The sequence below is a fragment of the Schistocerca cancellata genome, chromosome 1 (assembly GCF_023864275.1).
Source record: "Schistocerca cancellata isolate TAMUIC-IGC-003103 chromosome 1, iqSchCanc2.1, whole genome shotgun sequence".
Lineage (NCBI taxonomy): Eukaryota > Metazoa > Arthropoda > Insecta > Orthoptera > Acrididae > Schistocerca > Schistocerca cancellata.
In genome coordinates this window covers 673,783,764-673,799,125 of record NC_064626.1, presented here as the reverse complement: position 1 = coordinate 673,799,125, position 15,362 = coordinate 673,783,764, and the positions used below count along the sequence as shown (strand labels likewise).

The window sequence follows — 15,362 nt, the reverse complement described above, 5'->3', positions numbered from 1 at the left end:
CAGTCGGGGCAGTGAGGAGCAACAGAGCTCCCATGCGGCGGCTGACGTGGCGAGTGCCGTACAGATATGCCGCGTGGCGCAGGGGAAACAGGGCGACGCTTCCGGCCCTCGGTGTGTGTGTGTGTGTGTGTGTGTGTGTGTGTTCATGTGTGGTACATACGCGCACGCCCAGGTGGCTGACGATCACCCTTTGGAGGTTCGCTCAGGTGGGGGATAACGGATTTAGTACTCTGAACATGTATTGCTTTGTTCACGCAAGTACACTTCGAAAGCGTGTAGTGGGATATTTGAGCTGGGCAGCCTACATAGCTGATACATATAGGGAAGCGATAAGTGATATTCGTATCTCAGCCGCTAGCTACATCGACACTCCACAGAAAACTGGCTGACGGTGTAGTTCGGGGAAGAATCTACCTGAAGGAATCGAGACTATGCGAAATGCAAATATTCTGGTGAAGGGAAACATAGTGATAAATGAACCAGAGCTGTTAACTGGGCGAATACTAAGCACTGCCAATAGATAATCATCACGAAATGACGAGTAACAGGGCCTAAAATGTATCGGTGGTTCAAATCAGTGTTAGCGGTGTGGAGACAAATATCTGCGAGCGTCTTTTCTACCACAGTTGTTCTGAGTGGGTACTCACTAAATGCCGTGTGTTCCATTAAAGACTATATATGTAAGGTTTCTGAACGGATTTCCAGCAAATGCCGTCGTTTTGCTGGCACAGTCAGTACTGGATGCAATTCCAGTTAAGGACGGAGTACTATTCGAAATGAAGGCACGGAATGTCGTTTAGAGAACGTGAATGTTCTCCACTAAAACTTGCGCCCACAAATCATCAGTCCAACAATTTGTGATTGAGCTGCATTTCTACACTACCGATTTTCCTGTTGCGTGCGTTAGGATTCCTAAAACTTTGAGTTAAGAGTGTGCAGTTCAAGTTTTAAAATAAGTTTTAGGGCTAATTTTAATATAATTATTCAAAATTTATACCTTTTGACATAGTATTCAAGCAGCAAAATAATTTAATAATAGCAGCCTGTAATATGCAGAGCCGTTTATGGGAGAAGAAAAATGAAAAGCTGAAATGAACGGAGTTCTGCGTAGAACATCCACGCTAAAAATTGCAGTATTAAGCTGTTGGTATGCACCACCAGAATTTCTGTAAACAGTTGTTAGTGTCCAATTTACGTTTCTGTCAGTTCAAAATTCTTGATAGCCTTACATTAAATAACTGATACGCAATTATTTCCATTCCTGGGCTGATGATCTCGCTTTATAGTCTCTTTCCACCCAGCCAACCAACTAACCATTTCGATTTCTGCATGTTATACAGGGTGCGGAAAATTGTGTCACGAAATTTTAACCCTGGATAGCTGATGCCAGCAGGAACCAAAATTATTAATGTTGTGTAGGCCTACAAGGCACCATTTTTAAACTACGGAAACTTCGCGCTACGCGCTCCGGTTGGTCGTGGGATTGCCCTGTTGCCGTTCGCCTGTTGACAGGCAGCGCTATGGTTGTCGGTTCACACATGCAAATGTCTTTCGCCCGTCACTACCCCAACCTGATACGTACACGTGTCGAATATGTCTTGCTGTTTGTCTCCGCCTCACGTCAGAGGCATTCACACCTAAGCTGCGATTTATACAGTTAGCATGACGTCACAGTATTCGTTTGAAGAACAACGAGTTATGGACTAGCTGACGGTAAAGCGCATGAAGCTCGAGGTTTTTATGAGGAGCAGTACCTAGCAAGATGCCACTCACACCCACAAACGTTCACAGCAATTCACCGGCGACTTGGCGATCTGGTGATGCTGAAAGACCTCGAACACAACGGGATGCTGCGTTTGAAGAGACTATTCTCGAGCGTTCGAGGAAGCACCTACGACAACTACTCGAGCGGTTAGACACGACGTGGGGGTCACTCAATTGTTAGTCTGGGAGGTTTTGAGGGATGACGGCCAGCATCCACTTTTTTCCCACCCTATCCAAGTTTTAAATCCTGGGCTAGGGTTTTGCCGGTGCATGGTGCGACGTGTTGCAAGAGATCCCGGCCTCCCCGGCATTGTGTTGTTTACCGACGAGTGCACCTTCCATCGGGACGGCCTTGACAACACTCGAAACGTTCATTACTGGGCAAGGGGAGATCCTCGCGTCACGTACGTCCACGGACACCAGGAACGATTTTCGCACAATATTTGGGCAGGCATTGTGGCTGACAGTCTGATTGGGCCATTCCGTCTACCTACTCGACTTACCGTAGAAAATTCCTTCACTTTTTGCAAGAAACTCTACCCGGCCTGCTGAATATGTTCCGCTGGACATACGGCTAAGCATGTGGTTGCAGCAAGGTGGGGCCCCTGCACATAACTGTCTTGCTGTGCGCGGATGCTTAAATGCACTCTTCGACGGCCGGGTAATGGGCAGAGGTGCCCCCGCGATCACCAGACCTCACGCCACTAGATTTCTTCCTGTGGGCATTCTTCAAGGTTCTAGTTCACCAATCCCGACGCGAACCACCTTGAAACGAAGAGGAATTAATGAATCGCATTCAACATGCCGCCAATCACATCAGGGCAATGACAGGAATCTTTGAAAGAGTTCGGCAAAACTTCGTTCAATGTTAGCAAGCTTGTGTCACGTCAGATGGTCGCCTGTTTGAGCACCTGCTTTAAGTAAACAATGTCCTAGCTACAGAAAAGGTCATTTTCAGGGTCGACACAATTTGTAAAAGACTTTCTGTACGCGGACTAGCAGCTGTTGATGGTTTTCTTCCTGGTACGTCTCATCATGAAACTATAATGGATGTGTAGAGACCTTGGAGGATTCGCCCTCAGGTCCCCAGAGTGGAAGGCTGCCGCGCTACCATCTAAAGTGCGGGCCGCCTTGGATACATCGAGATCTCCAGCAGGCAAATCAGTCGCGGTCATGCGTTGTCCAGAGCATCCGGTAACAAGGCAATCCCGCAGCCAATCGTAGGGCGTGGCGCCAAGTTTGAAAATGGTGCGTTGTCGGCATACACAACAACAGTTATTTTGATTCCTAATGGCATCAGCGATCCATGGTTAAGATTTCGTGGCACAACGTTTCTCGAGCCTGTATATATTTTTACCTCTGTTTGCTTATCCTTCCACGTCTGTGCTAAGTACCATATGTACACTCCTGGAAATTGAAATAAGAACACCGTGAATTCATTGTCCCAGGAAGGGGAAACTTTATTGACACATTCCTGGGGTCAGATACATCACATGATCACACTGACAGAACCACAGGCACATAGACACAGGCAACAGAGCATGCACAATGTCGGCACTAGTACAGTGTATATCCACCTTTCGCAGCAATGCAGGCTGCTATTCTCCCATGGAGACGATCGTAGAGATGCTGGCTGTAGTCCTGTGGAACGGCTTGCCATGCCATTTCCACCTGGCGCCTCAGTTGGACCAGCGTTCGTGCTGGACGTGCAGACCGCGTGAGACGACGCTTCATCCAGTCCCAAACATGCTCAATGGGGGACAGATCCGGAGATCTTACTGGCCAGGGTAGTTGACTTACACCTTCTAGAGCACGTTGGGTGGCACGGGATACATGCGGACGTGCATTGTCCTGTTGGAACAGCAAGTTCCCTTGCCGGTCTAGGAATGGTAGAACGATGGGTTCGATGACGGTTTGGATGTACCGTGCACTATTCAGTGTCCCCTCGACGATCACCAGTGGTGTACGGCCAGTGTAGGAGATCGCTCCCCACACCATGATGCCAGGTGTTGGCCCTGTGTGTCTCGGTCGTATGCAGTCCTGATTGTGGCGCTCACCTGCACGGCGCCAAACACGCATACGACCATCATTGGCACCAAGGCAGAAGCGACTCTCATCGCTGAAGACGACACGTCTCCATTCGTCCCTCCATTCACGCCTGTCGCGACACCACTGGAGGCGGGCTGCACGATGTTGGGGCGTGAGCGGAAGACGGCCTAACGGTGTGCGGGACCGTAGCCCAGCTTCATGGAGACGCTTGCGAATGGTCCTCGCCGATACCCCAGGAGCAACAGTGTCCCTAATTTGCTGGGAAGTGGCGGTGCGGTCCCCTACGGCACTGCGTAGGATCCTACGGTCTTGGCGTGCATCCGTGCGTCGCTGCGGTCCGGTCCCAGATCGACGGGCACGTGCACCTTCCGCCGACCACTGGCGACAACATCGATGTACTGTGGAGACCTCACGCCCCACGTGTTGAGCAATTCGGCGGTACGTCCACCCGGCCTCCCGCATGCCCACTATACGCCCTCGCTCAAAGTCCGTCAACTGCACATACGGTTCACGTCCACGCTGTCGCGGCATGCTACCAGTGTTAAAGACTGCGATGGAGCTCCGTATGCCACGGCAAACTGGCTGACACTGACGGCGGCGGTGCACAAATGCTGCGCAGCTAGCGCCATTCGACGGCCAACACCGCGGTTCCTGGTGTGTCCGCTGTGCCGTGCGTGTGATCATTGCTTGTACAGCCCTCTCGCAGTGTCCGGAGCAAGTATGGTGGGTCTGACACACCGGTGTCAATGTGTTCTTTTTTCCATTTCCAGGAGTGCATTTAAGTTTCATAGAGCTATCTACAGCTGGACAACAGTTTTCTTGCTGTCAGCTACAAGGACAACGTCACTTGCCATTCTTTGCGTTGGTACATATTTCTTTTGCGCATCTAACTTCGGTGTTTCTTTAAGAGACGATTACAAACAAATTACTTACTTTTGTAATGTGTCCATATCAATGACGGCGTTCATATGGGGGTCGACTGCGTACAAGTACAAATCAGTCCTGCTAACAGAAGAAAGATTACGTGTACATTGCATGCGCACACTCTAATGTAGGAGAAAAAACACAATTGTGCGCCAGCAGTCGCCACTGGGACACAGCGCCGCACTACGCACCCTGAGACGGTCTCGCTGTCCCGGCCCATGTGCGGCTCCAGCTTGCGCACTCGCACGTCGAGCCCCGTCGCGTTGTACAGCGCCCTGTGCACAACACAACAACAGTAAACCTCCGCACTGAGCACCGTCATAAAAACAACAACAACAACAACACTCACGTCTGTTTCCTGAAATCAACAATTTGAAAGCACTAGAAGGCAATTCGAAAGTCTCTACATGCGAACGGATACTAACAGGTACTATTGGATGCTAATGCTACGGTTACTCTCGCGTCGTTCTTCGTTACCCCGACGCGGTGTGGGTGGCTCCTTCTTGCTCTCCAGTACCGCTATAGAAGAGAAAGGCTTCGGAGAAACCTGCTTTACAGAAAAGAGGTTCTTATCACGTTACCTGAGACTACACTACATGCGATAATTCCCAATAGCCTCTGTCCCATCTATCTGACATGGAATACAGCTTTCGCCGTCAGCTGCTCTTACGCTAAATTCAGTTCTTAGAGGTTTCTTTCAATTTCTGTCATGCTATTCCAAGTTCTGCCATGATGTGATCACTCTGCCACGGAAACGCGTGTTTCGTAACACCTCAGAAGTTGGACATTTACCTGCATTCAAAATAAACGACGGCAGTTCATTCTTTGAGACCCAATGAGTCATTTTATTCGACTAACCTATCTTTGTTATAAACGGAAGCATTAAGCTATAATGTTACCAGGCTTTGTACAATTTAGAGATACTTTTTGCACATCAATGGCATGTATGTCTACAGTGTAAAATGTAGTGGTTTGTGTGATACACAGGCCTAAATCCCAAGATACACAAGTATAAAATAAATGATAAAAATGAGCATATGAGAAGTCTGGGTAAATTAAGTAATCTTATACCTCAGTACCATAGTATTTCATTACAAACAAACTGAGTCTGCCTAGTAATAAAATGTTTGCCATTTCATAGTTAAAATTAGAGTAAGCAGTAAAAGCAATGATTATACTTACGACTATTGAAATAATTATAACAACTTAGGTAGACTAATCTTTCCTTCTTACAATAGCTTTCTCTCTCTCTCTCTCTCTTTCTCTCTCTCTATCTCTGTCTCTAATTCATGCCACACTCTGTGTCTTTTACTTCATCGACTGTGCATTAGACATTCAGCTCGATCTTGCCAAAATCTGTTACTTTATGTGTACATTATTTTACAGCGCCACCGAACGGAAGAAAAAAATAACAGTCGTAGTTGCGCTCTCATTGCCTTCTCTTGTATTACGATTCAGTAACATTCAGTGTTTAGCACACTGGACTCGCATTCGGGAGGACGACGGTTCAATCCCGTGTTCGGCCATCCTGATTTAGGTTTTCCGTGATTTCCCTAAATCGCTCGAGGCAAATGCCGGGATGGTTCCGTTGAAAGGGCACGGCCGACTTCCTTCCCCGTCCTTCGCTAATCCAATGAGGCCCATGATCTAGCTGTTTGGTCTCTTCTCCCAGCCAACCCCAATCAGTAACATTCAACTGAGCCGCACACTGCCTCAAATCGACGCCTGATGAAAGCGGACAGAGACAGCGTCGCTGCACCGTGGCGTTGTGGTTTTTGCCAGGACTTGGTTCAAATGGCTCTGAGCACTATGAGGTCATCAGTCCCCTAGACTTAGAACTACTTAAACCTAACTAACCTAAGGACATCACACACATCCATGCCCGAGACAGGATTCGAACCTGCGAGCGTATCAGCAGCGTGGTTCCGGACTGAAGCGCCCAGAACCGCTCGGTCAAAGCGGTCGGCTGCCAGGGCTTCATTGGAGGTGCGTGAACAGGAGAAGGGAGGATTTAATGTCGCAAAGCGCAGCTGGTGTGGAAGAGGGCACAGACGCCACGCACCGAAGTGGACGGGTTGTGCACCGTATGTTTATCCGGATGTGTTGCAGCATGACGAAAGGTGTTACCGAGCAGTCTCGTCCAGCAGCGTGTTGCGTCGCTTGCATTGACGATTTCTTCCAGACAAGGCTTAATCTTGGTTACAGGTGATTTTCGGCCATCTTATCCGAGCAGCAAGATTGTGTTAGATCTGGTCAGCCTTCATTTGTTAATCTGAGCCAGCTCGTCTTGTTTTTTTGGAGACCCGTTTTCATTGTACTGTCCTTGGCTGCACTTTGGCGATATTAGATTTATTTCTGTTGAAGATAGTTTTATGTAGCTTTTCTTGTGGTGAAACCAGCTGGTATTCAGGTTAGTTTCCAGAGTTTTATTAAGATAAGCCTATTAAGCATCTGATATTACATAAACTGATGGTATTTATAACTCATGAGTATTAAGTACTGCCAAGCACAGCTTAACTTCTTGGCACACTGAGTGGTTACATTTCTTTTGTACTCAAGTGTGTGGCACTTATGTAACCTTCTGTTCTGTACGTTTTAGTCAAGTAGTTCGTTGGCACTAGTGGTATTCGTAGCTCGTAAGGCGCTGACACACCTGTACGGAGCCCAGCTTATTGGGTGTGTTGTTTGGGTGCCCTTGGTAAAGAGGACCTGATAAAGAGTTGTTATTTCTCTTCAAACCTTCTTGCTTATCAATCTCCCTAGTAATGAAGTGTTGAAGGCTGTGATTACCCTTATATTGGTTTTAAACTACTTTGATAATTGAAGTGGTTTAGCTTAAGTTGCAACCTTAATGGTCAAGATCTTTAACATATTTCTTTATTTAATTTTAATTGATATCTGGGTCAGAGTGCTTTGTTTGAACTGCATCAAATTAAATGCAATATTTTTTTTTATATTGTACCAAACTTCCTTTGTGGAGACCCCTGCAAAATAAAACCCATTATTGTATTAATATCTTACTCTAATAGAGCCCAAAACTTACCGCTCCCCTGCTCCGTGCAGTTGCCACCGTGATAAATATGTTCACCATATCAAACTGAATACACAGTGATGCAGTATTTCATATCAAATCAGATCTTATCATTTGCTATAATGTGTGTAAAGCAGATGGGATCGGAAAACAATATTTTTTTCCGTACCCTTAACACAAGTACTATAATCGTTCACGTATAGCACGTTGCTACCAATATTTTAGTTATGTCTCGGATGAAATCGGCAAGTATTAGCAGTTGTATCGTATTATCATACGCTGCGCTCCATTCCACTTAAGTTCTCTCAGTCTCACCTCATGTTAAAGTGGGGAATTCACAGCATTGTTCTCGGCCCCGTCGCGTACCTAACGCGTAAGCTTTCACAGATAACGCCTTTAGCACTGTAGCCGATATTTTGTCTGCGTACATGAAATGGAAAATTAGTTCTTCGCGCTTATTGGAACTTACGTGGTGATGTTCTCAACGTTCTTCTCCACCATTGTGGGCTTCGTAGCGACGACCATGATTACTTGCTTGTCATCTTCCAAGACGTATACCTGAAACAAATCGATAAACGGCTCTAAAACAATAGAATTTGCATGTTTTCTTTACTGTCAAACTTTCTCTCACACGACTTGAAATCAGGCATCAACAATCGTTTTATGACTCAGTGATACAAGTAACAATGAAATTCAATGTAATAAAAATAATGACATTTAAAATTTAAAAAAAAGTAAAAACAGGAGAATACAGTTAAATATCACTGTGAACTGGCATAGGTTATTGTTGATATGTTTCAGGAAGTTAACAAGCGGTTCCTCGCCATGACCGAATCCAGAAAAGTTCCTGCTTTATGACTTGCCCCCCTCCCCCCCGAAAAAATATTGTTCGTAGCTCCTTAGTTGTTAGTGGAAGTTGCCGTTGCACATGAAGTAACTTGATGTGAGACAGCCATGGAATAGCTTTGTTAAACAAGGGTGCCGATTACCCTCTATTTATACTCTTATTGGCTACGTTCAAATCATCTACTCAATCTCCAGCTACTTGTCAGCATTCAGTTTTTCTATAGCATTCAGTTTGCTGTGAAAGTAAAGAAAGATAAAGTGCTATCCTTCCCGGACTTGCTGGTCACCAAGAATGTTGCGATCTTGGACAGTAACATGTATCACGAAACGTAAGCGCACAGATATCGCCTCACTGAAAAACCCGAATGTTCATCAATGTGTAACATCACTCGTCAAGGTTAATGAAAGGCGTAAGAATTGATGGCAAAAGAGCAGGAAGGCCTGGAATGCAAGGAGTCCTACAAGTAATATTGTAGTCGATATGAAGATATTGCTGTAGTAGATAGTAACTAAACCATTACAAATAACTCTCACATGAACAGTTAACCAGTAGTCGCCGAGTTCCAATTACCCACAACCTGTCCAACAAATCTCCTTGTGACGCACAATAAACATGTAGAGCTCTGCTATACTTATAATGAGAAGTCAAATGCAAATGTGATAGATGGAAAAAAGTAAGTAAACTCTTTATTATTTCAGAAAAAATCGCCATTAACCATGGACCTTAGCGTTGGTGGGGATGCTTAATTTTCCCGAGGGCATGTAGCTTTACTGTACGGTTAAATGATGATGGCGTTATCTTGGGTAAAATATTCCGGAGGTAAAATAGTCCCCCATTCGGATCTCCGGGCGGGGACTAGTAGGAGGACGTCATTATCAGGAGAAACAAAACTGGATTTCTACGAAAGGGAGAGTGGAATGTTAGATCCCTTAATCGGGCATATACGTTAGAAAATTTAAAAAGGGGAACTGGATAGGTTGAAGTTAGATATAGTGGGAGTTAGTGAAGTTCGGTGGCTGGTCGTATGAATACCGAGTTATAAATACAAAATCAGATAGGGATAACTCAGGAGTGGCTTTAATAACGCGTAAGAAAATAGCAATGCGGGTAATCTACTATGAACAGCATAGTGATCGCCTTATCATAGCCAAGATAGACACGAAGCCCATTCCTACCTCACTAGTACACGTTTATATGCCAACAGGCCCACTTGATGATGAAGAGACTGAAGAAATATATGACGAGATAAAAGAAATTATTCAGATACACAAAGGAGACAAATATTTAATTGTGATGGGCGACTGGCATTCGATAGTAGGAAAAGAAAGAGAAGAAAATGGTACATGAATATGGATTCGGGGAAAGGAATGAAAGAGGAAGCCGCCCGGTAGAATTTTGCACAGAAATTAATTTAGTCATCACTAACACTTGGTCTAAGAAACATAAAAGAATTTAATATATGCTGAAGAGCCCTGGAGACACTGGAAGGTTTCAGATTCATTATATAATGGTACGTCACTTAGGAACCAGATTTTAAACTGTGAGACATTTTCAGGGGCAGTTGTGGGCTCTGACCGAAATTTATTGGTTATGAAATGTAGATTAAAACTGAATAATTGGAAAACAGTAGGAAATTAAGGAGATGGGACCTAGATAAGCTGAAAGAACCAGAGGCAGCTGAGAGTTTCAGGTGGAGCATTAGGCAACGGTGGATTAAAGCAGGGGAAATGAATACGGTAGCAGACGAATGGGTAGTTTTAAGAGGTGAAATAGTCAAGGCAACAGAGGATGAAATAGGTAAAAAGCGAAGGACTGATAGAAATCCTTGGATAACACAAAAGATATGGAGTTTAATGGATGAAAGGAGAAAATATAAAAATGCAGTATATGAAACAGACTACCAACGTTTAAAAAATGAGATTGACAGGAAGTGCAAAATGGCTAAGCAGGAATGGCTAGAGGGAAAATGTAAGGGTTTAAAAACATGTTTCGCTGGCGGAAAAACAGATACCGCCTATAGGAAGATTAAAGCAGTCTTTGGAGAAGACAGAAGCGGTTGAATTAACATCAAGAGCTCTAATGGAAAACCATTTCTAAGCAAGGAAGAGAAAGCTGAAAGGTGGAAGGCGTGTATAGAGGGTCTATGTAAGGGAGTCAAACTTGAAGGCAGTATTGTAGAAAGAGAAGTTGGACGTAGATGAAGACTAAATGGAAGATATGATCCTGCGAGTACAATCTGACAGAACTCCGAAAGACCTAAGTCGGAACAAGACCCCGGGAGTGGACGATACTCCGTCAGAACTACTGATGGCCTTGGGAGACCCATCTGGTGCACAAGATGCCTGAGGCAGGGGAAATACCCTCAGGCTTCAAGAAGAATATTATAATTTCAATCGAAAGAAAACAGCTGGTGACAAATGTGAAAATTATCGAACTATCAGTTTAATAAGCCACGGTTTCAAAATACTAATACGAACTCTTTACAGAATAATGGGAAAACTGGTAGAATCCGACCTCCGGGAAGATAGAATTCCGGGGAATTGTAGGAACATGCAAAACAATAATCCTACGACGTATCTTCGAAGAAAGGTTAAGGAAAGGTAATGATGATGTTATTTGGTTTGTGGGGCGCTCAACTGCGTGGTTATGAGGCCCGTACAAATTTCCCTTTCTTTGATAATCACTTTTCCCGAATGATAAGGACAATACAAACATCCAGTTCCCGGGTGGAGAAAATCCCCGACGCGGCAGGGAATCGAACTTAGGACACCGTGATCCAGAAGCAGCAAAGCTAGACCACGAGCTGCGGACCTAAAGGAAAGGCAAACCTATGATTACAGAATATGCAGACTTAGAGAATGGTTTTGACAATGTTGATTGAAATACTCTTTTTGAAATTATGAAGGTTGCAGGGGTAACAATACAGGACGCGAAAGGTTATTTACAACTTGAACAGAAACCAGACGGCAGTTGTAAGAGGAGAGTGGAATGAAAGGGAAGCAGTGTTTGAGGAGGAAGAGAAACAGGGTTGTAGCCTATCCCCGATGTTATTCAGTCTGTACATTGAACAAGCAGTAAAGGAAACCAAAGACAAATTTGAAGATGAAATTCAGGAAAAGCAAAACAAGGAAAATGAAATGTAGTCGAAGTAAATCAGGTGATACTAAGGGTATCAACGTAGGAAACTAGACGCTTAAGGTGGTAGTAAAGTTTTCCTATTTGAGTAGCAAAATAACTCATGATGGCCGAAGTAGAGAGGATGTAAAACGAAAGCTGGCAATGGCAAGAAATGCGTTTCTGAAGAAGAGAAATTTGTTAACTTGAATATAGATTGAAGTGTCAGGAAGTCCTTTCTGAAAGTATTTGTATGGAGTGCAGCCATGTATGAAAGTGAAATATGGACGATAAATAGTTTAGACAAGAATAGAATAGAAGCTTTAGAAATGTTGTGTTTCAAAAGAATGTGTCCGCCCCGATAGCTGAGTGGTCAGCGCGAAGGATTGCCGTCCTACAGGCCCGGGTTCGATTCCCGGCTGGGTCTAGAATTTTCTCCGCTCATGGAGTGGGTGTTGTGCTGTCTTCATCATCATTTCATCCCCATCCGTCGCGCAGGTCGCCCAATGAGGTGTGGAATGTAATAAGACCTGCACCAAGGCGTCCAGACCTGCCCCGCAAAGGACCTCCCGGCCAATGGCGCCAAACGCTCACTTCCATTTTCCAATGAAGAATCTTGGAGATTAGAGAGGTAGATCACGTAACTAGTGAGGAGGTACTGAATAGAGCTGGGAAGTCAAGAAATTTACGGCTCAACTTGACCAAAGGAAGGGATCGGCTGATAGGACACACTCTGAAACGACAAATTTAGTACTGAAGGGAAGTTTGTGGGTTAAAAATCGTAGAGGGAGACCAAGAGATGAATACAGTAAACAGATTCAGATGACTGTAGGTTGTAGTAGTTATACGGAAATGAGGAAGGCGGCATAGGATAGAACAGCATGGAGAGCATCAAACAAGTCTCTTGAGTGAAGACCACCACAACGACAACAGTTAATAGCCTACATTTTTCCCTCTGTGAGACAAGGCGGTCAATGTTTTAATGGAAGAAAGTCTGCGGTTGCTTACGAAACCATTAGTGTAACAAGGCGCGCACCTCTTCGTCCGAAGCAAATCGACGATCACCAGTACCTTTTCTCAGGGCTCCACAGCTATGAAAGTTGTGTGGGGAGAGATCAGGACCGTATGGAGGATGTGTAAGGACTTCCAAGCGAAACTTCTGCAATGTAGAGGAAACACTCTGACAACAAAGTGCCCGTCCACATGTTTGCAAGCTTGTATCGATTACACTCCTTAAGTTTCGCTGGAAAGCCCTTACACCTCCTCCGTACAGTCTCGATATCTCCCCATGCGAATTTCAAATTTCTGAAGCCTTGAAAACATTCCTGGCCGTCGATTTGTTTCGGACTAAGAGATGCATCATGGTTCCCTCGGCAACTACACACATTTTACGATGACAGTATTAACCGTGTTATCTAGCGCTAGAATGAATGGATTAACACTTATCGCGATTACTTTTGAGGTAATAAACCGTTTAGTTATTTTTTTTCACATGTCTCATTTTCATTTCACTTGACTTATAAATCGGTGTTAGACAGTGCGTAACATTGTATCCATGGTACTTTCCGGCATTCTATAGCCATTATTGACCAGTAACAATTAAGATTTTGTAATGAGTGTTGCGTAACTTGATGGTAGATCTCTGCAGTTGCAAATACGATGGTTAGTAGTTGGAACTTGAAGAGTGATGCCGAGCGAGTCAGGGTAGTGGTAATACGATGGACTCGTTTCCAGGAGAAAGGGAGTTCGAATCACCGTCGGGCCGTGCAGATATAGGTTTTGTGAGATTTGTCAAAATCGCTTACCGTAATTGCTGGAAAGGTTTCTTTCAAAGGATACAACCTGTTACCGTCCCCATTCCCTGATGACGTCGTCGCCTGGGCGTTAAACCCCAATCCCGTCAGAGAGTGGAAAATAACCTTGAAAATACCAAGTCCCACTACTGTTCCGAAGAACCCCCAAAAATTAATTTTTTTAAAATTATTTTATGACTGTGGGCATCTAACTGGTGAAAAAAAATTGTGTGCAGGTATTGGGAGAAATGTCACACACTCTAGGTAACTTTCTACCACAATCACAAGAATACGTTGTTTACTTTGCCCTTTACGCCCGTTTCCACATAGCGCGATTCGCCTAATTTGACAAGCTAAGAACTCGTTCAAACACTACTCGCCATCGAAATTACTACACCACGAAGATGACGTGCTACAGACGAGAAATTTAAGCAACTGGAAGAAGATGCTTTCATATGCAAGTGATTAGCTTTTCAGAGGATTCACACAAGGTTGGCGCCGGTGGCGACACCTACAACGTGCTGACATGAGGAAAGTTTCCAACCGATTTATCATACACAAACAGCAGTTGAAACATTGTTGCGATGCCTCGTGTAAGGAGGAGAAATGCGTACCATCCCGTTTCCGTCTTTGAAAAAGGTCGGATTGTAGCCTACAGCGATTGCGGTTTATCGTATCACGACATTACTCCTCGCTTTGGTCGACATCCAATGACTGTTAGCAGAATATGGAACCGGTGGGTTCAGGAGGGTATTACGGAACGCATTACTGGATCCCAACGGTCTCGTATCACTAGCAGTCGATATGACAGGCATCTTATCCATTTGGCTGTAACGGATAGGGCAGACACGTCTCGATCCCTGAGTCAACAGATGGGGACGTTTGGAAGACAACAATCATCTGCACGAACAGTTCGACGACATTTGCAGCAGCATGGACTATCAGCTCGGAGACCATGGCTGCGGTTACCCTCGACGCTGCATCACAGTCAGGAGCGCCTGAGATGGTGTACCCAACGACGAACAGGGTGCACGAATGGCAAAACGTCATTTTTTGGGATGAATCCAGGTTCTGTTTACAACATCATGATGGTCGCATCCGAGTATGGCGACATCGTGGTGAACGCACATTGGAAGCGCGTATTCGTCATCGCCATACTGGCGTATCACCCGGCGTTATGGCACGGGGTGCCATTGGTTACACGTCTCAGTCACCTCTTGTTGGCATTGACGGCACTTTGAACAGTGGACGTTATATTTCAGATGTGTTACGACCCGTGGCCCTACGCTTCATTCGATCCCTGCGAAACCCTATATTTCAGCAGGATAATGCTCACAGCATGTTGCAGGTCCTGTGCGGGCGTTTCTGAATACAGAAAATGTTCGACTATTGCTCTGGCCAGCACATTCTCCAGATCTCTCACCAAATAAAAACGTCTGGTCAATGGTGGCCGAGCAAGTGCCTCGTCGCAATACACGTCACTACTCTTGATGAACTGTGGTATCGTGTTGAAGCTGCATGGGCAACTGTACCTGCACACGCTATCCAAGCTCTGTTTGACTCAATGCCCAGGCGTATCAAGGCCGTTATTACGGCCAGATGTGGTTGTTCTGGGTACTGATTTCTCAGGATCTATGCAACCAAATTGCGTGAAAAAGTAATTACATATCAGTTCTAGTATAATACACTCCTGGAAACTGAAATAAGAACACCGTGAATTCATTGTCCCAGGAAGGGGAAACTTTATTGACACATTCCTGGGGTCAGATACATCACATGATCACACTGACAGAACCACAGGCACATAGACACAGGCAACAGAGCATGCACAATGTCGGCA

General features: G+C 45.1%; 1 protein-coding gene across 1 annotated transcript in view; it reads right to left on the bottom strand.

The window, feature by feature from the left end:
* The window catches only part of LOC126092881 (cadherin-89D), a 407,126-nt gene that overhangs the window by 13,163 nt on the left and 378,601 nt on the right, over positions 1–15,362 (bottom strand). The window contains exons 24-26 of the mRNA XM_049908645.1: positions 8,238–8,326; positions 4,929–5,012; positions 4,747–4,815 (exon numbers count right to left, since the gene is read on the bottom strand). Of these exons, the coding sequence (XP_049764602.1) occupies positions 4,747–4,815; positions 4,929–5,012; positions 8,238–8,326 (242 nt within the window). The remainder of the gene's footprint in view (positions 1–4,746; positions 4,816–4,928; positions 5,013–8,237; positions 8,327–15,362) is intronic.